We start from the raw sequence: 27,339 nt of genomic DNA on the forward strand, positions 1-27,339 counted from the left end.
TATTTAACTTTTCAACTGCCCGGCATGAAAACTGATTTTTTAACTTCAATTTTTTAAGTTGTTAGCATTGAATTTCCGACTGTACCGTTGATAGTGATGCCGCCTTAAAGGATTCGACATATTCGAGTCATTTCGAGTTTGACTCATACATATGAGTCTATTCGAGTTCGACCGAAGCCAAGCGGGCCAAGCCAAACCACGAAGTGTTTTTATGTTTGTACTATGACGTAGTGCTAACCGTGCTAACAGTGCTGTGTGTGAGTCCTGTGACGCGATTGTGTAGGTACTAGCCGACACTAGGTAGATCAGTGATAATCAGTGTGTTTTGTGTGTATGTTGGTGGTGTGAGCTGTGTGCGTGTATAACTACTTGTGCATTTTCATAATGAATACAAAGGAAAAAGAAAAGTATATCGAAGAATTTGATTTCCCTTTTTGCGATGAGTCTACAAAATATGAAAAAGTGGCGAAAATTGGACAGGGAACGTTCGGGTAAGCTATCATAGAAATGAAAATTTGTGTTGATCCTTTCCTACAACACACCTAACCTATTTTCTCGTAAAATGGAAACATTAATATTTTGCATTGTTCTTTTAAATTTTTCATAGAGAGGTGTTCAAAGCCAAGGACAAAAAGTCAAATAAAAAATTTGTGGCCATGAAGAAAGTATTGATGGATAACGAAAAAGAGGGGGTTTGTATAATATTTCTTAAACAATTGTTACCCCAAGTTGCTTTTTCATGTATATCTTATTTTTATTATTATTTCAGTTCCCTATTACTGCATTAAGAGAAATTAGGATATTGCAGCTACTGAAACACGAAAACGTAGTGAGTCTTATTGAAATATGTAGGACGAAAGGTATGTTATGCTTGTTTATAAGTAAAATGTATGCTTCTAACATTAACCTAAAAATGTTTGTATCTTGCAGCTAATGTGTACAATCGTTATCGATCTACTTTCTACTTAGTATTCGACTTTTGTGAACATGATCTTGCTGGGTTACTGTCTAATGTAAATGTCAAATTCAGCTTAGGTGAAATTAAGAAAGTAATGCAGCAACTGTTAAATGGCCTTTATTATATTCATAGTAATAAGGTAAGTTGATTTGATGCTGCAAAGTTATATATGAAAACATCAAGTATTTATGTACAAGTACAAATTTTGTTGTAGATCTTGCACAGAGACATGAAAGCTGCAAATGTATTAATAACGAAAAATGGTACACTAAAATTGGCAGATTTTGGGTTAGCACGTGCTTTTAGCGCAAATAAAAGTGGTCAACCCAATCGTTATACAAACCGAGTGGTTACTTTGTGGTACAGACCACCAGAATTATTATTAGGTGATAGAAATTATGGGCCTCCAGTGGATCTATGGGGTGCAGGATGTATTATGGCTGAAATGTGGACAAGGTAATAATTTTGGTTACTTCTTCAATAAAGGCATAATTATTTGCATTTTATTGTTTTTAGATCACCAATAATGCAAGGTAGTACAGAGCAGCAACAGTTAATATTAATTTCGCAATTGTGTGGTTCCATAACAACTGAAGTTTGGCCAGGTGTAGAAAATTTAGAACTATTTACTAAAATGGACCTTCCAAAAGGCCAAAAACGAAAGGTATACACTTATTACTCATGAGGTCTTTAAGAATCACCAAGTTATTGGTTGTTTATGATTATTTTTGTTATATAGGTTAAGGACAGATTGAAACCATATCTGAAAGATCCTTATGCTTGTGACTTACTTGATAAGCTCTTAATTCTTGATCCAGTTAAAAGATATGATTCTGACTCTGCGCTAAATCATGATTTCTTCTGGACTGATCCAATGCCTTGTGATTTAAGTAAAATGTTAGCACAGCATAGTCAAAGCATGTTTGAGTATTTGGCACCACCAAGACGTCCCGGGCACATGAGGCATCCGCATCATCAAGTTCCAGGAGGACCAGCTAAGCCTAGTATGGCTGACAGTGGATATCAAGATCGTGTATTCTAGCATATTCACATTTTATAAATGTAGATTTGTGCTACATTGTCCATTGTTCAAAATTTGAAGACATTTATTATGCTATAGCATTTGACTTTAGCTTTGAACGTACCTGTAAATTTTTTAAGTTGAAGTTAAATACCTTATTTATATAAACTTTATAATATGGTATTTATGTACATATACAAATTTTGTTATTAAAATGTTTATACTTTAGTTATAAAAGACATTTATAGACTATTTTGCATTTTTAGCTAAAAATGCAACGAGTGCATACTTTTCCTTTATAAGCCTAAGAATTTTTTTTGGTTCTTATTGTACTCGTTTTATATCATATATTTAAAAGAAAGCTAATAAATTATTTGCAAGGTTCTTAAATAAAATTTATTTGAGATTAAAATCTATTTAACTTGCTAAGTATGGTATAAAAAGGCTAACAGGGTATAAGATTGTTTGCTTTTTATCTTGCTTATATAAAAAATAGACTGACTTGAAGAAAAAATTGAGATTAAGCATTCTGTTAGATTTATGGTTAACGGCAAGTATTGCCTTACTATTCGAATACACTAAAGGTTTGAACAGGAAATTCTCGCTTCTCACAATTATCAGAGTATTGTTGAATCTTTAGAAACAAGTAAAATATTTTCTGTTTTCTGTCTAATGCAAAACTCACAATATTCGTCAATATTTTACGTATACCTTAATAAATAAATCTTTGAATGAGATTTTCAGTGCGAAAATTATTTTGTACACTATCACTCCTCGCTCCTACTGTACTCATTCCCAGTGTCCATATGAGTTTAATTGCACTTTTACTTAAAGGATAAAAGGTAATAGGTAGTTTTGCCATTTTTGTATACAAACCATTGAGAAAGCAGCCAGTCATAGTAGCGGAAACTTTATTCCAATTTACTATGTACAAAAAATATCGATGAAATCTAGATACAATCTATATATACAAGTTGAAACTAACTACGAATATTTTCAGTAATTGCAGTAGATGTGTATGCCATTCAACAGAATAGAAGTTTCAATTGCCATACAACAATAGTATTACGATTGATTTTATAAGAACAGAGGAAACATTATGTTATTATAAACAATACGTTGTTCATTGTTTATTTTTCTTTTTCTTCATTTCGATGGTAGATTTTAGTGTTAACTAATACGCTAAATTACTTATTAAGACGGACCATTTATTCTGGTCTCCTTTGTTCGTGTGTGGTTAATTTTCTTTTCTATTAATAATGAGATGCGCTTTGTAAGAAATTTTTTGTTTTCTTGAATCTGCAACGACGAGGGTCCAACTAAATTAGGCCGGGCACAGGTAATTGCCATAAAAATAGTTATGAAAACGTCAAAGGTGTAGAATACACTTCTCTATATACAAAATGTATACAATGTATAAAAATCGCATATCAGTATTATAAAAGCAGTAGTGTGTAACTCCTGCCAATTTTGACCTATGAAATTTTCATTACTCGAAAGCACTTTGTCTCAATGTTTTGTAAAATGAGAATGATCCTTAAGTGTTACTGCCTTCAATCTTCATTTCCAGGCTTTCGCGTGTGCTTCGACCATTCTCCCACGCTTTTCTCTCCATTTCATCCCGTACGTATATAGTATATATGTATATGTATAGTTTCTTAATTAATTGTGCCTCCGAACATAAACTTAACAAGATCACGGAGGAACATTCACTCGCATCTTCGTTGCTTGCACCACGCATAACGCACATTCCGCGTCTACACACACTTTCAGAATCGATAAAAAATCATCTAGCTTATCGAGGACAGACGTCTATACATAGATCTACGCTACTATATTTATATAATAGCACGAAGTTACAGATAAAAAAACAAAGGAACTTTATTTTGTTGCGTACTCGCTGCTTTTTAACTCGTAAAAAAAACCCAGTGCCGTTTTTTCATTGCTCAGTCACTAAACGGACTAATAAAATTCTAGTCTGTTCGAAAAGAATGGTCATTTATGTAGAATGCGATTGCTTAACGAAAAATATTTAGTATGGGAATAGCAAAAGGGAGATGGAAGGTGTAATAATGCACTACTGCGCTATTTCATGAGACTGATAAAAGTGCGCGAGTTTCGTAGAGCACCGATAAATATAGTCAGTTTATTAAGTACCAAAAGCAGCAGGCATAAATCAGTCAGACATATCATGCATGAGTTTCGTGCGATTGCAACTTGCGTATGTTCCCCAACTAAGTACATCACACGACAGGCATTAATTATGATTTTTTTTCCACCAATGCTAATAAACATTACTTCAAATACAATAATAATTATCGCTCCTCTGCAAATCACATACAAAGACTGCTTTTCACCCTCGGTCGATACACCAATTTATTAATGCAGGAGCGTCTGCGTTATAACACTATTATACCTAAGCATGATTGTCAAGGATAATTATAGGAGCCATTGAAACAACAGAAAAGAAAATTGATCTTTCTCCCTCAGGAATGCCTGAAAAATCGACAGCGGTTTAAATATGTGTACCAAATACTTGTACCACTCATTACACTTATTTTTTTCAAGAGCTACATTCTCCAATAACCATTCATTTCCATTGAAAAATGTAAAAGTTTTACAATCGGCACATATATCGTTCATATCGCTGTAATTTCACAAAGCATTTGGAGATACTGAATTCTTTTTTTATTTTCTGCGTCCAATAGATAACAAATAGATAAATAAAAGACAGCAAGATAAATATGTGTATGTATGGTAATTATTGAAACATACCTCAATGGAGGAACGAAATAATACAAACAGAAAGTAAGTACGCAAATTTCAGCTTGCTCGTGGCTAAAGAACATAGAGAATTAATAAACGATGAGCGCGGCGGTGTAGCTTCATTGGTCTCTTTTTCTTTTTTTTTATTTCTTTTTTTATTAACTTAGTAGTAGCTCTAGAAGCCGTTAAAGCAAACAGAAACATAAAACAACCGTGTACATGCGAAAACCATTGCGCACGTAGGATAAATGAGCGATAACATAATTGTTTACAAGCACATTCTCACATATACATATATATATATATATATATAAAGTATATGCACGCACAATCATATTTAATGCCTATAAACGTACACATTTATTTTCCCGCACGGCACAATTTCGCTATCAATCATTTAATACTAGCGAACAAGTGCTTTTACAAGCATTTTTCACTATTCTTCAGCGCACACGTTGCGACTTTTCTCGTCGCATTGTGCTTCATAACCTTTTTCGTACAATAAGTCATCCACCACAACGACTTCATCAGTCTCGAATCTGTGAGCATCAAAACGACAAAGCTTCTGTAACGGATGAAAACTACGTGGCCTTTTCATAAACCGCGATAATTTTACGATTAATTTTACAACAATTATATTACTCGGCCGTAAAAGCCTCTCGCTTATTTAAATCAACGCACCGACAATGATTAAAAAATAGCATATGCGCGATACAAACAAATCGAATATTTTCAACGAGAGTTGACTCCCTTTCAAAAGTTTCAGGATGTCCGATCGCATCCCGCTATTACTAACACAGAAACGATCAGATGTGCCGCAATAGTGAATTCTTCCATTCGTAAAACGTATAACAAAAAAAAGACCGTGGTCGAAAACAACTGAAAAGCAATATATCAAAAAGAAAAAAGGATCTAAAACGAAAAAAAAATTACATACAAATAAATGTTCAATACAAGGTATCATCATGTGCTGAAAAATTTTACATTAACGATTACTGCAAGCAAGGTTCTTGTATACAATAGAGACGAATAACTATTATTAAAAATTAAAATATAATAACGATAATGATTTTACTTGCATCTAATTAATAGCATTCGCGTATCTTACGCATAATTGTTTTTTTCCATGATTAAAACAAATAGAAGCCTTGCTGGACATAAGGTTAAGTCACGAACCCCTTGCCTCGAGGAGATAGCGTGTTATGCAAATTAAAATAATGTGTGCCTTAAAATTAAGATTAAGTAATATAACATAATATATATATATAAATGTATGACTTTTGTTACAGTTAGTACATGCTGAAGTTGAATGCGGCTTAACAATGACCGTAATAAATATAACAGCATAAACATTAATAGAAACGGTGGAGAATAACAAGATGCTAACGAGAGAAACACAAATATATATATATGTATATATAATATAGCTTTACTCGTAGATTTCTGACTAGGCTCTAGTTGCAGGTAAATTCTGTAAGTGTGCGCTCACGATTATCACTTTTGTTAATAATTCATTAGTTTGCAGTATTTGGATTAGCTGTATAAGTACAATTATATTATACTTATCGACAAAGTATCTTTGGTAGCTTGCAGATGGAATTTGCAGAGCTTTGCAAAATTAATTAACGACTCTTGAAATTTTCTGTTTTTCTTCGGCTTACCAAAATTGGTATATTACTTGAGGTAACGATTAATCATAGCTATATTTAAGTATACGAGAACAGTAGGAGGCTGAAGAAAAAAAGAAACATCAAAATGAAAAAAATTACATGCTACTAAGCGTGAGAATCAAAGCAAAAGTAGAGCGACTTGAAAAAAAAAGTTTGCTTTAAAAAGCGCACTAAACAAGTCACACCCATAGACAGCTGGGCTAGACTTATCAACATGAATTTGTCCAATTTTCGAAAACATTTATTATCAACGTCTGTACATATCGTTTGAATATCGACCAAAACGATTTGTTAGTCATCTTACAGTCATTCGCACTTTTCACCTTTTTTTTCATGCTTTGGTAGGTCAATGACAATCGGGAGAAGGTCGATCGTTCCAACGAGAAAGCTCACACGCGAGAAGAACTCTGGATAGAGAATACGAGAGAAGAACTCACCTCGGAGAACCTTTCGAGCAGTCATTAAACGAATTTACACGTAGTACATCGAAATCACTCGTTCGGATGTTTAACGAACGTTATTCCTGATAATATTGGCCAATAGTGAAACGGGCACCGAGCGCCTCTAGCCAAACCGTTAAAACGTCAGAAGAAAAGAAAAGAAAAAACGAAACGTTACATTTTCCATAAACGGTTATCACCGCAAACACAGAGAATCGTTTCATTCGTAACACACGTCGCTGAGCGCTTATTTTCCACATATTCTCAGTAATAAAAATTCATATCATGCATACACAAGCATACGAGTATCACCCCGCGCCTTAAAAGCGATTCCCTAACACAATTCTAATTATCATACAATCTTATTACAAAGTCATTACAAAATGTATCTTATAATGCTGTGTTACGTTTCATTAGTTTCTCTCTTTGCCCTCCCCCCCCCCCTAATTCACTCTATCATTCACTCGTTTGCTTCACACTTTCCTCTTTCTGGTATGTCCTCTCATCCCGATCAGCTTCTTTTTCACAATAATCTTAACAATTTTTTTTTCTACAAGAGCGAATACTAAGCTGCGGGTTCGCCTATTCCCTGAAATTCTTTCACGCGTTCCTTCCTCTCGCAAGAGAAGAATTGAAACAACGAGTGCACGATTATTCCTCGCCTGATGCCCCGTGGAGTCGGTGCACTATTTTCCCATCGATCACGAATCCACCGTGCACAAACAGGTACGTAAAATGACAGCGACGATCTTGGTGCTTTGTCGAGAAAAATAACTATCGCATATCGGTCATAGTACACACAGCTATCCACTAGCATGCGGATCCCTCGATCGGCGGAAGCTCGCCATTCAAGGGCTCCTCAAGAATCCCAAGAATGTCCTTCTCGAGTGGAACGCAACTTCGCCACGTCGAAGCATCGGGCAAATTTTCAACGCGCGACTCCTTCTTGCTTTCTTCCCCACTCACAAGTGACGTCACTCGTTGAAATCTCGCTTACGCCGCCGGAACACAATCGATGGTCGTCCACATCCTCGCTTTTACACACGAGCGATCTGTTACTACTTACATCTCACGTTAATCACAAGTATAAGAAAATATCTCTGAGAATCGCTCGACTCATTCGGAAGCTCGGAGGAAAGCATGAAAACGTACAAGAAGTCCTCCGCAACCTTCTGAATTGCTATAACGATGAACAAACTCTTAATCACATTATCACACTGCGTGCCTCGACGAGATTTAACGATAGCTCGAGGGGTTCGATCAATTAAGAATAATAACCCTCTTGGTACTTTGAACGTGCGTTCGATCATCGTTACAACAATTACTGGTTTGAAAATCGTGCTCGCGTTACATTAATCTTGGATTTCTCTCAACGATCATCGCTTTGCACGTGTACGCGTTGGACGCACGGGCGTGTAAATAGTTTATTTACGATATTTGTGCAGCATTATTTTATACAGACGTATCGCGCCAATGCGTTCGCGTACACGTGCACTACACTAGTGTGTACATAACAAACGCAGACATACGCTCGCACGAAGAATAAACGTTAATCCCAGTGAGCCAGACGGACACACGTTTTCTTGAATTATGTACAGAGACTGCAGGTGTGTAGGGGGGATGAAACCAGAAATAAGAGAGAGGATGGTGCGAGTTTGGCCAAGCAAGGTTCGTACTACTTGCAAGTGAACAAACACTTGACTCGTCGTCCCTACTTATTTCCTCCACCCTTTGGTGCTCTATGCCTGCTTCGGTGAGGGTGCGTGCGTGTCTGCTGTCGTTTTTCAGTTGATTTCTTGGGAAATTCACAGCAAGCCGAGGTCGAGGAGAGATCTCGCATCTTATCACTCTCGCACCGCCTTTCAATGATAGTAGTAGTAGTAGTAGTAGTAGTAGTAGTAGTAGCAGTAGCAGTAGTAGATGTTGTTGTTGTTGTGATGATGATGATGGTGCAGGTGATGGTAGAACTTTAGCAATAGGGAGTGCAACGAGCCACGCAATTCGACGATTTTAAGGGTCGCGTGTGTATCACCGAGGATTAGGGGAGAGAATTGCGGTTGGATTTGAAAAAGACTAAGTACGAGAAAGAATGGTTGTGGGTATAGGGGTGGGTTGGATAAATTTTGATGGGCCACCGAGTTGTGTGATATATGAATTCGACATGGTCACTTGGGTGAATGATATGATGAGATAAGAGAGTTTTATGTTGGCCAGTGCAGAGTGGTAGTGGTAATAGTAGTGGTAGGTGAGTCGATGGTGAAGAGTAGATTGGGGGAAGAAGGTTTTGGAAGGGAGGAGGGATGTGAAGGTATTCGTTCGACTTGTATAAGTGTATATATATATATGTATATATATATATTTTTTTGTGTGTGTATGTGTGTGTGGTGATTCAGTGTGAAGAAGCGACCGTGCGAAAGAACGTTCGCCCGATTCGACGACAGTTTTCAGATTGACTGACTGACTGACTGACTGACTGACTATCGACCGACTGATTACAGATATGGCACGCCGACTTGGATCGAGAGTACACGGTCACAACGTCACAGGCCACCTGCTGGCACATAAACAAACACACGGACAGGTTAGTCACTGTCACACCCACCAAATACGTATAATAATAGGCGCGTGTAGTGGCGAATTCATCCAAAGACCCTGCAGGGGGACCAAAGCGTTAGTTTTGCACAAAGTCTCATTTTTAATTTTACAACACTGGAGGATATAGTCAGCTGTGGTAATAGTTACAATAATTACTATTATATTATTAAAGATCTAGGAGGATGGCGTGTCTCGATCACGATGTCCTGCAAAGTCTTGAGAGAATTCTCCTAAATGCACCCCACACGCTTAAGAGAGTTCATCAACATCGCCAGTTTAGAGCAGATTCGATTCTAATCAGGATTACAACAACGAGTTTAGATATAATTGTTAGAGACTTTCATCGTTAACAAGTGCGGCTACATTTTACAATTTGATAGACAGAGGGTTTCATACTGTAATTGATTACAACAGATGTGCCCGGGGATTGGCGATGTCTCAAAAGCACAGAGGCTAGTGTGTGTTAGTACTACCGGCTAATAAAGCATCATAGCGTCAGTAACCATCAAACTTCGTGGTGCATTGTAACGAGAGAACGTCTCAAATTCCACATACCGTTTCACACTAATAAGGGATCTGCGTAATAAAATGCGCGTAAACTTCTACTCGATGAAAAGGAATGAGGTTTAAAAGAGCCTTCATGATATATCTCTATCACTGATTATAATGATTATTAAAAAACGATATTGATATAGAAGGACGACACAACTCTGTAGTCTAGATTTTACGTTAAATCTACTGATATTGTCTTTTGTTGAAACGAGTCAATGGACTTGTGTTTGTTTGAGCGCCTGTCTCTGCTGTGATATGGATTTTAGTTAAAAACTCGCGTGTGTAATAATCGAGAAAAACAAGCATTTTGCTATGGTACCTTTCTCAAGAAGCTAATACAGTGTTAGTCAACTATACTATATATATATATATATATATATATACATATATATATATATAAATATATACATATATATATATATACGAATGTAATTTTAAAATTGTTGTGCACAAAGTTTAACATAGAAAGCTTTAATAGCAGCCATTCATTAAACGTATACTATTTATTACGTATAATATGTATTATGCATTTATAGTAAATTTAAATGTGTACCACGTATGGATGATTTCAGCTGGGAAGGATTTGATAATCTGTCCGTACGAGAGATAGAGAGAGGAGAGAGTGAAAAAGAGAGAAAGAATGAGAATGAAAGATAGAGAGAGAGAGAGAGAGTAAGAGAACGCGCGTGCCAAAAAATCATTCGTGTAAAGCGGATTAATTGAGCCACGGTGAAATCGTTTGGATATTCCAAATCCCACTATTACAAGTACAACATGATTATATTAATACGATCCACTTGAAACATTGTATAATACTTTCCAGAAAATCACACAGTCTACATAGACAAATATGTATTATGTATTACAAGCTTGGAACACATTTTGCTAGGATTTTTGTTCTTCGTAAAAAAGAATGTAACAGTTAGTCTAGAACTGGAAGAAAATCGACGATAGATCATTATAAATAGTTCGTTAAGATCTAAATGGACGGACTGGCGATTAGAAGAGAAGCTGACTGAGCAGAAAATCCGATTGCTCGATATAGACGTAATCAGCATTACGCCTCTATGTATAGTATAATATAATCTAACAGTGAATCCATCGTAGTCTCCTAAAATATCACAGCATCGTTATTAAAGTCAAAAACTATACTAGGAGAAATGGAAAAAAAAGAAGTGGATTTTGGACCCCTTGTGCAAAAGAGAATCTATCCCGAATGACTAGAGAGCATTAGATCCTCCTTATCGAGGGTAAATTCGATAGTCTACCGAAGAATCGTGAACAGTGACAAATGTTTAACTAAAATATCTATCTAGGAATCCTGTATATCGAAGCGGTGGAATCCTTAAAAAAGAGCAAGGACTTCGACGAACCCGTATTTACTGTTTTGAACTTTTACCAACAGAGTAGTTTGATGGTTTGAAAACATGACACCCGAGCCGGTGTTTATCCTGTTCCTGCATGGTATCTACCTACGGAGGATTGTCGAGGCCAACACAGCCAACTAGTATGGCTTGGATGCGTCCTTGGGCCGTTTCAATTGTACCTTCAGCCTCCTCGTTCCCATTGGAAAACCATGCATTGCTTGTATTGCCACTTGCGCGCTTGCTGGGTTGTCGTACGAAACGAAGCCTGCAATTTTTAGCCAATATTTCATATAACGTTTCTTGTACACAATTTACACCCCCGTCTCTCCTTCTCTCTTATTTACCTCATACGAGGGATATCAATAATTAATCCAGATTTGTTCGTTTCTCAGAACTAGGGCTGCCAGAATATTTCTTTTGAAGGGAGCGTTCATTGTTTATATTTTTCCTTTTTCTGCAAAATTGCATAAATTTTAATTTTTTTAAACTAATAATTCTTCTGTTGTACTTTTTCTTTTTACAATACATGCTTTCTGGCAACCATAGTGTTAGTTGTGATTTCTACACTTTTGGTAGATTCGTCCACGGTCCATTCGCGATGCAAAGGTTTAAAATAGAGAATGGCAACTTTTCGAACTGCCTTAAAAAGACAGTTTTTCAGTTTTCTGTATTTGTAATATTCACCGAAGGTTTCGTTCATCCCCTAGATCTAGATACATTTTTAACATCAATTATCAACAATATAATTATTACTTTTTGAATAATCACTTTTGAAACTTGGTCAAAATGATTCTTAGACAGCTAGCAAAATTGCCATTCGTGATGTTGATTCAGTCTTTGCATCGCGATTGAATAATAAATTTATAACAAGCTGGATACAGACATTACAGAGTAACTCCACCTGAAATCTCAGTATTTCCAAATCAACATTATTTGAATTTCGAATCCTCGGGGAAATAACTTTCGCTTAAAATAACAAAATTTTTCAAATTAAATTTGTATTAAACCATTTTTCAGGTGAAAACGCTCTGTAAAGTCAGTACATGTCCTCCTCTTAATTGTCGAGTGAAATAAGGGACGACCGAGACGAACAAACCTGTAATAATTGATATTCCAATTAATTGGTTAAAATAAGGTTCACGAGGGTTTTTCTTTTTTTTTTTATTCGTGTTTGACTCACCGAAGCCCTTGCTGGTCTTCATATGCCTGTCTATGAAGATTTTCGCTGATATGAGATTGCCAAAGGGGGCGAACATCGACGCCAGGTCCACGTCGCTAAATTCCGAGGGTAAGTGATAGATAAATAAGTTGGCACCTTCAGGTCCTTCGATTCTCTTGCCAGCTGCGCTGAAACTTGAATTTTGCGCAGCCGCTGCAGCTGCTGCAGCAGCAGCGGTGAACGCGGGGAACCCTGAAATTGCAAGATCCGTGAGTAATATAATAATAGAGCGCAGATCACATTGATTTATTCCCTATAACTAGCAACTAAGTCGATGGGGAAATTCTTTTTGGTGCGGGAGAGCTCGACACATTGGATCCGCCTTTAGAGAAAATTTCTGCAATCCTTCGACAAAACTCTCCAACTTAGATTTTCTATTTCTTACTTTTTCTTGTATTTCTTTTCTCGAAAAAACTATAGAATAATAATAATAACGATACAAATGGCATCACAATAACCACAACAATACCACTGCAAGGCGACCTCGCACAAATTAGGTGTTTCGAGTCTGAAGAAAGTTATAAAAAATGTCTTTTACCACTGGAAAGTTTCTCTTTGGCCGATACAATTAGTGATAATAAAATATTCTCTTATCAAGCAAACCAATTTGATGTTATAATAATTGCAATAATAACAGCAGAGTAAAACAAACAATAACGACAGAATAGTAGTATAGTAAACAATATATAGCAACGAAAGTAAGAAGGAGAAGGAGAATCAAAAGAAGAGTTTTAGACGAGCAAAAACGAGAGTGGTACGTCTTGCAAACTGTGCAAGTTACTCACTATGCAACTCTTTCTTTTCCACGGTCAGCGTCGTCTTTCCAATGAGAGCTTTAACGTTCACAGTTATATACTTATTAATAGATTTATATTATGCATTGAAGAGAGATGGAGAGTGATAAAGAAACGAGAGAAAGAAGATGTATAGGGGGAGGGAAAAAAGTTATCAACCGCTACGACCGTTTTTGCAATTTCTGGGGCTTTAAGAAGGCTCGCAATTACCTGCGTACTGCTGCAAACTCGAATAAGCGTTGCTCAAGGAATCCTGTAGGCCGTTTAATGGGTTCCCCGTTAAGGAATTTAGAGCGAGCGACGTTACAGGACTCAGATTACCACCGGACGACCCTGCAAAACAATGTACAGAAAATAGACAATTGAAGCCATTAATTTCACCACAATTTCATTCGAGTCAACCCAGATGTAAGTAACTACTAACTGCTTCTCCCCCCTCACCCTACTCCCACCCTCATTACAAGCTCGATTTCTCTATATCCTTATCTCTGACTCTTTTTTTACCGCTTTGAACCAATCAAAAACATTAATCATCCAAATTAACGAATTACAAAAACTCTCAGTCCTTTGAAATCAGTAGTTTCTCTCTTAATGCACACCTTACATTTTCTAAATTAATTCCACTACTAATCTAATCTGCAAAGCTTGTGCAATGCTAGCTCTAGGAGTTTTGGAAAAGACTGATCTGTAATTTTGGTATACAAGTTTCACTATAGATGTCTTGATAGTGTGATCTCACCTGTATTGTTGGTTTTTCCAAGAAGCGCAGCTGGATATAAAAAGAATATGGTTGATTAAAAACTTGAGAAAAGATTGTTCCTAATGCGAAGAATACACGAGTGAGTGGAGTGTTAATTGGGATAATCCAAGGATCTCAGGCTAATGTCTCTGTCGAATATTTGCAGGTAACGTCGGGTAGAAAACATGTGATATATTTACACAGTAATAAATACAGAGGTTTGTTAATCACGAGCGCACTGTTGTTAACTGTTTAATGCGAATAAGCGCTGCCTTTCAGGGTTGGTCTGGACTATTGTTCGTAGGAGAAATGGATGGATGGATGGATGTTAGACTCGGCGAGGGCAATTGTATTAAAGGATCGAAAGGGGAAATTATCATGCGATGGGCTGAGAGTAGATTGGATGCAATGATTACTTGGACATTGGCACGAGAACACAATGCAGCAGAACAGAATATGCGTACACTCAACTGAACGATGTGATCAAACTAGAATGTTCATTCGATTAGATCCCTTCGCGGTGATTGAAATTAATTTAGTAGTGGTTAATACTCTACCAGCAATGGGACACGTACATAACGACATACCTGCTGTCGAATTTGCCAGTCCGCTCAACGCTGAAACACACAACGCAGTCCCGGAATTAACCATCGCTGTTAGTAACGCATCGATATTGCGATTGATTTGTTATAAAGCAAGAATGATTAAAAAAAAAAGTTAATACGGATTGAATGAACTACATTATTGAATAATTCTAAAGAGTATTATTGTATAAAAATTTGAGCCCTGAGAGAATTAGTAGAAAGCGTATTAAAAATATCCAAAGGTTATTGCGGATCATCCAATAATTCCTCTTCTCGTTGTACTCACCACTAGGTGATACTTGAAGGTTGCTAGTGTTTCCTCCCGTCATAGCCGCCAAAGTCACCAGATTCTGCATGCTCATCGGGGATACGCCGAAATTCGCTGTGGAACCAAAAAAAAAAAACATCAGTCGTGATACAAGAAATATAAGGATAAACAATATTACTTTCTTCCAGTCTCTCTCTCTCTCTCTCTCTCTCTCTCTCTCTCTCTCTCTCTCTCTCTCTCTCTCACTCACAACTTCCTAGAGTACACACTGTACAAAATTCATTCGTAAGTGTGCATTTTAACCAAGGTACAGTATAGGAAAATAACGAAGAAAGAGTACCAAGCGAAGTTAGCTCAAGTGCACACTAATCAGTTTGTCTCACAGTGTAAACTAAAATTTAACAAAGCTACGAGAGAGAGAGAGAGAGAGAGAAAGAGAGAGAAAACAGTAAAACGCAATGCAGCGTTGTTAAAAAAATACCAAAAATTAGTTGACAAGGTTAGAATCGAGTGGATAGAGACAAGAAATGGTTGGAGAAGTATAAGAAAAAATGGAAGAAATAAGTAAGAAAAAAAGAAAGAAAGAAAAAAAAGTTAAGGGTGACACTGACCATACTCACCAGCCGTATTACTTAAGGACGCGAGAGTAGCCAGGCTTTGAAGGTTGGCAGGATTAATTTCCGGCGAGGTGGGCACCGTGGGAGGCGCGGGCTGCGCAGGCGTGGTGGCGCCGAGGCCGAGGTGCTGCTGCAGCAACAACTGGTGCTGCACGCTGGACAAGGCGCTGGCCCCAGCGTTCGCTGCCACCGGAGTGGCTGCATTGGCCGTTGCTTGCAACTGTTGTAGCAGCTGCAACGAGCTAGGTGCCAGATTGTGCGTGTCATTCTGCAAGATGCCTCTGTATCACAAATAGTTTAGCACATTGGCCAGAGACGGATTTTCTCCGACGTTTAATTAACGCAATTAACGTAATCATCTATCATTCCGATACTCTCTCTCTCTCTCTCTCTCTCGCACGTAATTTCTCAAATACAAGCGCGAAGCGTCCCATCACGGGTATTCACACACACACACACATACATACATACACGCGTCGATCCTAAATCCGGTGACTTTGGAACACCCTGCCAACTCGATGATAAAGAACATTGGGCCACTTTGGCGTCACAGTAAAATCACCGTGCGTCACTCAACTTGTCCAACGACTGTGCCCGCTCAAAATTGATTATATGCAAAACGACTTGTAAATCAAGCGAATTATATGTAAAATAGATAGAAACTTTACTAGACACTCGGTATATGCGGAGCATTATTCGGATCGACCGTGGGAGGAATAGCGCGACTAAGATTGACAAAAAGTGCAACGGTGAAATAACTTTTCGCATGGGAAGAAAGCCGCCGCTAGGCGTTACTGTTAATTTACAATGTAAGACTGGACCCGGTATTGGCTTTCGGTGAAATCGCCGAGTCTGGGTAGTGGTGATGGTAAAAATACTAATAACGATAGGACACACGGACGAGGGGTAAATTGAGTGTAAAATGAGTGTACGGAAAACAATGATAGATTAACCGGATTGTTAAGCGAGAAGAAGTAATGAGAAACTGACGGTTCCCAAATAATGAGGGGCCACGTTAACTCCTGCAATGTTCCAAAGGTTGGCTTGGATCTGCTGCATCCTCTTCTGGGCCTTCTCCTTTTGCGTGTCGGCGAACTTGACGACCAACGGCGACGAGCAACCCTGTAGAATGAAATTTATCAAAATTAGAAATATATATCAAATTGTTTAGAATTTTATTGCATAGTCGTGATTGTGGAGGATTTGTAAAGACTACTTTGTTAAGATTGAGTATTCGCTATTTGCACACCTACACAGTGGCATTCTACTCCGATCATCCATACAGAGACATCCTCAGAGAAAAGGTAATGATTCCACAAAATTTTAATTTTCAAATTATGCATAAAGACTATAAACATAGGAGAGAAAATAAAGTAGAACAAACTTCGAAAGAATGTGATTAAAAAAAACTGTCCCTAAATTTTGTTAATTTATACAGTTAGAAATGATCGCTTAATTGCCACTATGTGTGTGAGTTGTAGCGCGGTTCCAATAGGCGGCGTGGAGTGGGTCCCCCTCCCCCCTCCATATATAAAAGAGGAAGTAGCCGTAGGGGGAAAGTCACGCGCACTTGGAATTGTCGAGGTGTCGGCCCGTTCGAGCTTCTTTCTTTGCTCGGTTCAGTTACTTGGAGTTAAATTGGTGATCAGCCGGGGTTGTGGATCAGCGCGGATGTTTTGCCCGAGCTACGGTGGCATCGAGCCAATGTCCATCGACTAACATCGTGTGTTATAAGGGAGTCTTACGACAAAAAGAATCGCAAGAAGAAGAAGAGCTTTTAACTTTTAGACGAAACTCATGCTGAATGAAGATAAGACGGACACTTGCCGTGTTTGTACACTGGAGAACGCTTGTCCAAGAAAGAAAATATCCTTTATTCCCTCTCGACCCACTTCAATCGCATCTCACGCCCAAACCCAAACGATAATATATATAACTATATACACAAACGTTTTCGTTCTCTCTCTCTCTCTCTCTCTCTCTTACGCGCGCAGCAACAGCAGCTATTTTCTGGGAACGTGCACAAATCTATCAACAAAACACGTTTCTGTACAAAGATATTCTATGGCATATCGATTATTAATTTATTCAACAACGTCGAAAACACGTACAACAAATTCGCACGGTTCATCGTTTCTCGTTTATTCTATCAAGTATTGTCACTTTGTTTGTTTTCGGTTTGAATATAGTATTAGCGAGACGTGTCGTATATTGTACGATATATTTAGTATCGAAAGGATTACAAAATGGTAATGTTATTCGGAATGATGAGAAATAGAACAAGGACACGGTTCGTCTATGAGTGACGAGAACGGTTCTTCGGATAGAAATTATTTATTGACTGGTTTGCGTCGAGTTGATTATTATTGATGCTTTGTTTATACGCGATTGTTGATAATAAATTAAAGGACCCATTTTACAAAGATTCGTCGGGGTTTTTCGGTGTACAGTGAACAAAATATTGAAACAGAAATATAATAGAAAAGATTTCAAACGTTGGATGTATATGTGAAAAATTCTAGTTTTTCAGTCGATGTTTTATTAAAGGGGACAGGGATAATAACGAGGAAAATATGCACGTTAAAAAGTTATCGATAAAAGAATTTTGAAATAGGGGAAAATAGTGCAAGGACGCTTTATTATAATTTTCGCAAATGGTGAAAGGATAGCTTTGATGGACCGAGAAAAATTAATGGCTCTTGCTGCGTAACGTTTCCTCTCACACATACACACGTACATATATACTTATACACGCGACGGACATATTATTTTTCAGAGATACACGCGTACATCTGCATGTAATAATTGCGCTATCGCTGGCAGCCTAATGTGAGTTGAATGCTTTGGTACAATTTAAAGGGAACGTAGAAAAAAAAGTATTTTGCAGAAATAAAAAAAATCTTTTATATAATATACCTATTTTGTTTATATATATAGAACGAACCAGGAGGTATGCCATTTTTATTATATATACTGTAATATTAACATTATAGAAACTACATTATTTTACATTCCACATAAAGTAGAAAAAATTATCGAAAGTACTCGTGCAATCAATAAAATAATTTTTTGCATCTACGTTCTGAGGCGAGTTGGATTAGTCACACTGTGGTTAGAATTATCATTTTCAAATCCAGACACATTAGAAATATTAAAATAAAAGCTAATATTATTCAAAAGAATTTAATGAGGAAAAATGTAATTGTTTAAATATTTAATAATATTATGAACCTGTCTATTAAATTTTTTAAACAATTCGCTTAAAAGAGTACAGCATTTAGGAGAAAGAGGGCAACATGGCAAGCCTAAGGCTAGATCCATACAAAAGTGTTTTTGCAGGTCCCGACGAAAGTTTCCCATTTTTAGCGTATGAGAAAATTTCTGTAGGCCCTGCAAAAACACAGATATAGATAAACCAAGTCTACACTTGGAAAAAATCTTCAACCAGTAAAAATTTTTGTTGCAATGATGCAGAAACTTTATTAATATAATGAATCACGAATAATTTCATTATTATAATAAATTACTTCTATATCAATAAACAAACTTGCTCATTAACTTAATAAAAATATTTTCAGACTAAATTTTTTTTTTTAGTTTAAAACTATGAACATGCAAATGCACTTTTATAGGTCCCGCAGAAACGCATATGTATGTGTAAGAGAGTCTAACCTAACTACGTACAACCATGCGTAATAATTGCGTTATCGTTGACGAGTCAATAGGCGCTGACCTGATCAAAGTGTGTGTGTGTGTGTGTGTAATAATAAAGGGAAGCACAAAGAAAAATGTGGAAGAACTTACCTCCATGGTTTGCGAATGATGAAGGGCCTTGATGGCGTTAATGGCATTCTGTTTGCTGGCGAAGATGACGAACGCGCAACTTTTACTCTGTCCAGCGTCGTCCCTCAGTACCCAACATTCCTCGATCGTTCCGTAAACACCAAACATACTCCTTACATCGTTCTCGTTGTATTTCTTCGAAAGCATACCCACGAACAATTTCCGTTCTGAAACATCGTGAAAAATGATTGTTGAGTTGCGTAAGAGCTATATAATAAGAATAATAGAATCATTAACTCGGACCGCAGAGAAAAATACTGATATTTCGATAATTTCTCTTGTTTATTATTATCATTATTCCGCAATAATAGGAGAGCCACAACGAAGCACGAGCCCCCTGCGGCTTTTTCGTCTCTCGACAAAAATGCTGCTTTTGGTTTGTACCAAACCGTGGCCTTCGTGGAATGTTTATTAAATACCAAAGGGTCGCCCGTTTCTATACCGACGTACGCTAGAAAATATTCCACGGTTACTTTATCGCGTCCGGCAGGTTTACACGGTCAAGGTTGGACCGAATAATAACGGCCAACGGTGAAGCCACTTGACGAGGAGAGGAGACTACGATCGACGTAAATGTATCCAGTGTAAATATCTATTCTTCTCGCTAAGTTGCCAGTTTTCTTCGACTCGGGACGAGGCCACAGTTTCATTTTTACCAATGTATACAAAGAGGCAACGTCGCAGCAACAAAGCTATGAAAATTATTCAGGAAAAATGAGTACAGCAAACGATATTCGACGAGAAAATAGTGAGCCAAGTGTACCAGGTGTGTAGCTTTCGCAAATGTCCAGACGGAAATGTTGCAAAATGCCTGATAATTGTTACAGGAAAATCAGTAAAATAAATCACTCGACTATATAACGCTGAACGAAAGTTTGCCAAGTGCAACTTTTGCAAAAGTAATAGAAACGGCAACGCTGCAAAAATTTGGACGATAAGACTCTAAAAATTGCACTATAGCACCAATTGCAATAAAACAAACAAAATAAACAATTCAAGACAAAAATAAATTAACAAAAATCTACCGAACAAAACTTTGCAAAGACTATGAAACATTCTAACAATGGCAATAATAATAATTACAAGAGAATAAATAAAAATAAAGAACGACTCTGGTAAGAAGAAAGACGAGGAAAAATCCATCAAGTGTGACTTTGCAAATGAACGACTAAAATGATGAAACGTCTCGCGGCTGGATTAACATGAAAAGGCGGTTCGAGCCGATATTGAAATTATCGGTATGGTTGGCGTGCTCTGGATAGATGTATTCTATGTCATGGACACGATTGAAATGATATTTTCTTGCTCGCTTGGGTAATGGACGATGGAAGCGCGAAAGGAAGGCGAGCAAGAGCGAGTGGAGCCGGCGCCGGGCGGGCGGGGCGGTAGCCTTGTCGATTTCCCGGAGAGTCCAATCGGTGGTTGTTCCTCGATGCCGTGTCTCTGGCTCAATTGCATGAGAACGTTGCATCGATGCAATGCGCTTAGCAACGTGTGCCATTACAAAAGAAGCTCTCTGCGAATGCCAGTGGGGTGACGAATGTGTACATACACATATACACTCTCACGGACATAAATACATATATAAATATACACATAAGCGTGACAGATTAATGTGCGAAGATTGTGTTATACGTATGGTAGTGCGGAGTAAAGGAGAGGAGTGGGGGTATGAGGAAGGAACGTGCACTCTGTATTCTTAGCGCGTGCCTCGGGGAAGATCTATGGAGTTCGTTAATCGAGCATTTGTATGGGCTTAGGGTCCTCTAGTTCCTTCCGGTTGATGCCTCGTTCTCTCTCTCTCTCTATATATATATATATAATATATGACTCTCGCTTGCCCCCCCCCCCCTCTCTCTAACTGTTTATCGTATACCGACAGGTATACGTCTCCGGTACAAGAACAACGCTATATACACAGCGTGATCCGCAGGTGAGCATCCCACCGCCTTTTACTTTATCCGTCCATCCACCTCCACACTTACAACCAACGAGACAATGAAACGCAGCTCGCATACGAAATCACTGCTATTTCCGTGGAATACGTGTAATGCCTATGGCATCGCTGCGCGTGTAATACCTTTTGTAATATTCCACTCCCCCCCAACTCTTTCACCTTTTCTCTCTTGACCAGCTATGCAAAATTGACGAAACACATTTTTTACTCTCTCTCTCTCTCTCTCTCTCTCTATATATATATATATATATATATATATATATATATATTGTTAAATTTAGCGAACTTGCCTCGGGAATTTATTTAATGTTTTTATCCGACGAGTAGAACGTATATAACGCGCGATTCTTCCTCGATATTTCTCGCAGCAGTCCATTCTTGAATAGACTTTTTTATACTTCTCTGTAGCGCCGAGACGAGACGCAAACTGTATGAAAAGATTGACGTAACAATTGTTATGGGAACGCGCTTTATTCCATACTCGCGCATTTATGACTTTATTTCTGGAGGATTGTTAATTAAAATGAGGGGCTCTCTGCGTTAAAATGAATACTAGCTGAATTCTTCCACTCTTTTTCCGCTTTTTTTTTTTTTAGAAATGTTTCATTGATTTTCTATGTTTTTTAGCCATTGATACGCTTGGACTCGCGTAAATTGGAATTGTTGAAATAATTATGCTAAGATCATCATCGGTTTTTGTGTTATTTTATTTCTTTTGCTATAATACACTATGTATCTATATACCCGGTGGTCTATTATTTTTATAATAATGATAAATAATAGTGCCGGACTTTTATATATATATATATATATATATATGTACATATACGTCAAGGTATTTTATTGCGCGTAAATGCCCGTTCTCCGCCTCTGCACTATTTAGGTTATATCAGCTTAAAAGATTAGTGATGAAGCTACTGTTTTGAAATCAACGCCACACCGGTACACTCTATCCGCTTCTTTCGATTATAATTTTACTCGGCCAATATTGAGCGTGCACAAATATTTATCTTTTCCCTCCGTGAAATATATTATTCAAAATTCAAATAGACTGCCAAAAAAGTTGCTTTTTATTATCTGGAGAAAAAAAATGCTGGGCCGACCTTGTTAAATAAAATATGAGATTAAAACCAGAGACAGAGAGAGGTATATTACAGTTAATGTCCGCTCTATACGAATAAACGGTAAATTTCCATGCGTTTGATCGAATATTAAAAATACACTATATATATAAAACATTGAAATATCGGGCCTCATCGTCTTGCTCGAAATATCATTTTCATGCTTTCCGTCGGAAAGTATCAATTACCTTTGTTTACCACCTGCGTTATCACGCTCGAGCGAAAAAATGTTTAGTTTATTATTACCACGTTCCTCTTCTTGTGCAAGCGCGCGCGACGTCCTTGAAGGAGCGCACGATAAAAAATGGCAAAGAAAACCGCGTGCAATATAAAATAAGCACCGCGCGTCGCGCATTGTCAACGCATCATATCGCACAGCCGGGTGTTAAAAAATTTCCAATAGCCAATATAGGGAAATTAATTTGCTCGCTTTTTCGCGGATGAAACGCTCGCAGCGATAATAAACAAATAACGAGAAATAGGCGCTCGCCGGTTATCCTCCCCGGCAGCGTTACACGCGTCGTAAAAAACGCAGTCGGGGTCCTTCATTAGTGTACAAAATGTGGGTCAAAAATTATAATACAGATGCAGCAGTGGTTGAGAGATAAGGCAATTACTTCTCGAATATTCAACGCTTCCAGTCTAGCGTATATTTCAGACGTAAAATTGCAATAATAATAAAAATAACAATAAAAAGAGATTAGCTTATCGTAATCGCTATAGTATTTTTTCTCCTGCTGGCGTTCTCATAACGTTCGCCAGCAGCGCTCTTATCTCTCAGGTATTACGTACACGTTCGCAAGAAATTTTCGCACGTGATGTTATAGGATCGATTAGGTTTTAATTGCGGCTTTCATGGGCGGTAAATAACTCCAGACGTAATTCAATCGGTTATATTCAATTGGATCGGAGACAATAAGTGATTTTTTTTTTAACGTCGTCCACAGCCAATGCAAAACTTGCACCGTTGCGTATACATTGGCGATAGCGGCAAGGCGACTCACTCGTTGTACTCGGAAAGAATTTTTTTAACGGTAAACATTTTCCTTGTATCAATGGATTCGTTCATCATTCTAATAACAATGTTTATTTGGTTAAAAAAATTTGTTTTTAGTGTAACTAGGTTGCGAATTTTCACACGTGGTATATAGGATGGTTTAAAATTTAATCGAGGTTTTTCAGAGTGGTAAATGATTACCCATTTAGGTACTTTAATCGGTTTTATTATTTTGGATCAAAGACAACGCGTGGTTTTTTTTTTAATAATGCAAAACGTGCAGCTTCGCGTATATATACATTAGTGATGGTATAGCGAGCAGACTCACTCGTTATACTCGGAAAGAATTTTTTTAACGGTAAACCTTTTCATTACATCATTGGATTCGTTCATCGTTGTAATAACAATGTTTATACTTACCGAATGATTTTTTTCAGTCCAAGCGGATTGCGAATTTTTACGCGTGGTGGTATAGGATCGATTGAATTTTAATTGAGATGGTTTAGTAGTAAATCTTTGCAGACGTACTTTAATCGGTTTTGTTAAATTGGATCGAAGACAATGCGCGTGATTTTTTTAACGTCGTCCAGCCAATGCAAAGCGCGCAGCATTGCGTACATATTGGAGATAGTAGCAAGGCGACTCACTCGCTAAGTGGGTTGCGACAGGTAGCTATGCTCACCAACCTTCTATGAATCGTTTGTGAGACTGCGTGCAACGCCCGTGCACGGTATAAGTACATCTATACTATGGAGAACTGCGAGAAATCATGCTTCTCTTACACAACGAGTAGCCTCCGGTTCTTTATACACCGAGCGACGTTTTCCTTCTCGACTCGAAATAGGAAAATTCTTGGCGTTTGTGATATATGGTTTAATGTATTATTTGCGAGGAATGCTGATTCTCGTGCACTGATTTTTTTCTACTATATTTTTTTTTCATTTTATTTCATTTATTTCTAATTTTTGTCAAATTTTTTTTATTATTAAATTAAATAGTTCTTTGTGCAACCAGTGAAGCTTTTTCTTTCTCGACTCGAATTAGGAAAATTCTAGGCGTTTGTGACGTATGGTTTGATGTATTATTTGCAAAAGATATTTGTTTGTAATAATATTGATAAATAAAGTTATATTGAGTTATCAACTCGTGCACTAATTTTCATATGCTCTATAAAATCTTATCTTATTCTATTTTACTCATTTTCAAACCTTCCAAATTTTCTTTATCTCTAAATTCAATAATTCTTTATGTACCTAGTGACGCATTTTCTTTGTGGACTCGAAAATAGGCAAATTTTAAACGCGTTCGTGAAATATGTCATGATATGTCATTTGCAAACGATGCTCGTGCACTAATGTTTATATTCTATTTTATTCATTTTTAAATCTTCCAAACAGCCTTTATTACCAATGCCAATAATTCATCATAAATACCGAACGACGTTTTCTTTCTCGACTCGAACCAGGAAAATCCATTCGCCCGTGATATATGGTACAATGCGTCATTTGCAACCGAAGCTCATTGGTAATATGTTAATAAATAAACGTTACTTTAAGCTATCAACTCCTACACTAATAATTACCCTCTATTTCACCCATTTTACATTTTCAAAGTTTCTGCGCTAACAATTTCAATAAACAAACATGAAATTTCAGTAATACTCTCAATAAATTATTTTATTCGCGTTGTAAACTCTTAGTTTAATCCCAAAAGTTCGCGCTCGTTTTCCGCGGTTATTAAACTATTTTTAATACGAAAGATTTAATAACAATAAAAGAACGCCAAAAGCAATGGTCCGCTAGAAAATTATTCGTGCCTGACAAGAATAATCTTTACGCGTAGGTTTTCTCAGAGAAAAAGAAACACAACAACGCGATTTAATTCCTTTATCTTCGCCTGCACGAACAAAGCTGTTTCCTCGCGTGGAAATCCAATATGGCATTGCGCAATAAACAAGCAAATTTTTAATTAATGCCGGCTCTCAGGCTCGGCGAACATTATCAATCGTAGGAGGGGGTATTGTATTCGGTAAAATAGAAATTACGTGGCAAATTTTCTCCCTTCGAGAAATGCGCAATACTGGGAGTAGGACGGAAATAGACATTTTTGACTAGGAGACAATAGTGGGAAGCTCTCGATTAGTTTTGAGGTTTGCAATTGCGTATTGGGTTTGCGATGAGTTTGAAAAAGTTACGGGTTACGGTTTGCTAGTGGTAGAGGAAAAAAAGTGAACGGTGGAGGGGGGGGGGGGCGACAAAAAGGGAATGATCGAGTGTGTTAAGAGAGAGAGAGAGAGAGAGGCCAAATGTGCTACAGTGGCGCCTCGATTCTTTGCACTAGCAACACAAACATTTCCCTTTCGCGCACTGATCTCTTCGACTATACATTTGGCTGATGCTTTAATTTCTCTTTAGCGCGGAAGGTAAACTGGCTGGCCTAATCCGTAACAAAACCGGCTGGCTCCGATGATACGTGCGACCGAGTAGCTAAATGATATTTGCACTCGGCGTAATTAACAGGAGATTTATTTGCAAATGACAGGCAGTGGAGGACAATAGGAGAATCCATGGTCATATTGCAATCGCTCTACTCATTAGTCATCGATGTATATATAATCTATATATATATATATATATATGTTCTTTCGTTTGTACGCGCACGCAATGCAGCAAATACCCCCCCCCCTCCCCCGCTTCGACAAAAACCCACGGAACCTCCTAACACACTCCAATTCGAAGCTGACGTCACGTTTCATTCGCAACTGCAACTGCATTTGCCTGCAAACCGCAAATCACCTAAACGACATCTTTCAATCGCGATGCGATCAATTATACAACGCCGCTAATTACATACACCGAGCGATCAAAGAACAAACCCCTGAGAAATATCGTGCGACGGAAGTTCTTGTATATTTTTCTTGTAGAGATCCAATCTTTTTCTAATGTATATACCAGCATTTTATCCCCCCCCCCCTTCTACGAAATTCTCTTTTCTTATCATTCACCCGCGTATCATACTAAACGAATTAAAACGCGCAGAAAAGGAAAATAAATATAATCGTCGAGCTATTATTGCTTCGATGGATCTATCACTGCCAATTGGGTTTAATAACGAGAGAGCCTGTTGGATATCCGCTAATAATCGTCCGTAAGAAAATATTCAATGAGGCAATTATCGGTGATTTCTCATCAATCGACAAGTTTGCCATTGCGAGGGATGCGCAAGAATATTATGTAAAGGTCTCTTTTCAGCTAAACTGCGATTATTTTTTCGCTTACGAAGGAGAGTCACGAACCAAAGAGGATTATTTTGCTGTTACAAGTTTGAAAGGAGACTGCGAAGCTGCGCCGGTTGGATATTATGGAGGGAAGGACGTGCCGAGGGTCAGGGAACCTCCAAGAAATATAATTTCTGTTTATTATGGAGATTAGACCGTGAGGTGGATTGGTCGACTAATTTTGCTTGAATAATGTTACATGTGCTTGCATTTGGTAGTATATATATATATATATATATATATATAGAGAGAGAGAGAGAGATGATTACGTTGAAAAAAACGTTTGGTTACTGTTTTGACACTCGTGACTCTGTCACGTGTTTTTCTGTACAGCGTTGTAAAACGATTCATCGTGCGAGAGAAACGCGTATTATAAATATATAGATGCATCGCTAATGGCTTTCAAATCTTGGAAAGCTTTGCCTCGATAATTCTAACAGAGTGAAGAGATTCAACAAGATTATGCAAAGGGAAGTTTGGGTCAGTGAATCTCGAAGAAATCTAATTCCTGTTTATTATGTAGATTAGGCAGTGGGGTGGTGGATTGGTCGACG

At 37.6% G+C, this 27,339-nt stretch overlaps 2 protein-coding genes across 17 annotated transcripts in view; one reads left to right on the top strand and one right to left on the bottom strand.

The window, feature by feature from the left end:
• Nucleotides 1-113: 113 nt before the first annotated feature.
• On the top strand, nucleotides 114-7,285 carry LOC136785046 (cyclin-dependent kinase 9-like). The gene is made up of 7 exons (XM_066746045.1): nucleotides 114-491; nucleotides 608-692; nucleotides 770-860; nucleotides 931-1,097; nucleotides 1,173-1,414; nucleotides 1,475-1,622; nucleotides 1,698-7,285. Exons 1-7 carry the CDS (start codon nucleotides 385-387, stop codon nucleotides 1,998-2,000), a joined length of 1,143 nt encoding a protein of 380 aa, XP_066602142.1. The 5' UTR covers nucleotides 114-384; the 3' UTR covers nucleotides 2,001-7,285.
• Nucleotides 7,286-7,314: 29 nt separating this feature from the next.
• Nucleotides 7,315-27,339, bottom strand: part of LOC136785047 (CUGBP Elav-like family member 1-A) — a 49,589-nt gene continuing 29,564 nt past the window's right edge. For 2 of the 16 annotated variants that reach the window (XM_066746047.1, XM_066746062.1), the window contains 10 exons: nucleotides 19,395-19,600; nucleotides 16,581-16,712; nucleotides 15,585-15,858; nucleotides 14,992-15,087; nucleotides 14,697-14,738; nucleotides 14,122-14,151; nucleotides 13,593-13,715; nucleotides 13,374-13,421; nucleotides 12,550-12,780; nucleotides 7,315-11,634 (listed from right to left, as the gene is read on the bottom strand). In XM_066746047.1, the coding sequence (XP_066602144.1) occupies nucleotides 11,507-11,634; nucleotides 12,550-12,780; nucleotides 13,374-13,421; nucleotides 13,593-13,715; nucleotides 14,122-14,151; nucleotides 14,697-14,738; nucleotides 14,992-15,087; nucleotides 15,585-15,858; nucleotides 16,581-16,712; nucleotides 19,395-19,600 (1,310 nt within the window). In that variant the 3' untranslated portion in view covers nucleotides 7,315-11,506. The remainder of the gene's footprint in view (nucleotides 11,635-12,549; nucleotides 12,781-13,373; nucleotides 13,422-13,592; nucleotides 13,716-14,121; nucleotides 14,152-14,696; nucleotides 14,739-14,991; nucleotides 15,088-15,584; nucleotides 15,859-16,580; nucleotides 16,713-19,394; nucleotides 19,601-27,339) is intronic. The other 14 variants (XM_066746049.1, XM_066746051.1, XM_066746050.1 and 11 more) reach the window with 14 other exon arrangements.

The sequence above is a fragment of the Prorops nasuta genome, unplaced genomic scaffold (genome assembly GCF_024137725.1).
Source record: "Prorops nasuta isolate Cenicafe-Biocafe unplaced genomic scaffold, Cenicafe_Pnas_1.2 PNAS00140, whole genome shotgun sequence".
Classification (NCBI taxonomy): domain Eukaryota; kingdom Metazoa; phylum Arthropoda; class Insecta; order Hymenoptera; family Bethylidae; genus Prorops; species Prorops nasuta.

Bases quoted from the DNA above. Each gene is read 5' to 3' on its own strand.
- LOC136785046 (XM_066746045.1), top strand. From the start codon at position 385: ATGAATACAAAGGAAAAAGAAAAGTATATCGAAGAATTTGATTTCCCT. The intron at 492-607 runs GTAAGCTATCAT...AATTTTTCATAG, and splicing joins ATTGGACAGGGAACGTTCGG to AGAGGTGTTCAAAGCCAAGG. The intron at 1,623-1,697 runs GTATACACTTAT...TTTGTTATATAG, and splicing joins CAAAAGGCCAAAAACGAAAG to GTTAAGGACAGATTGAAACC.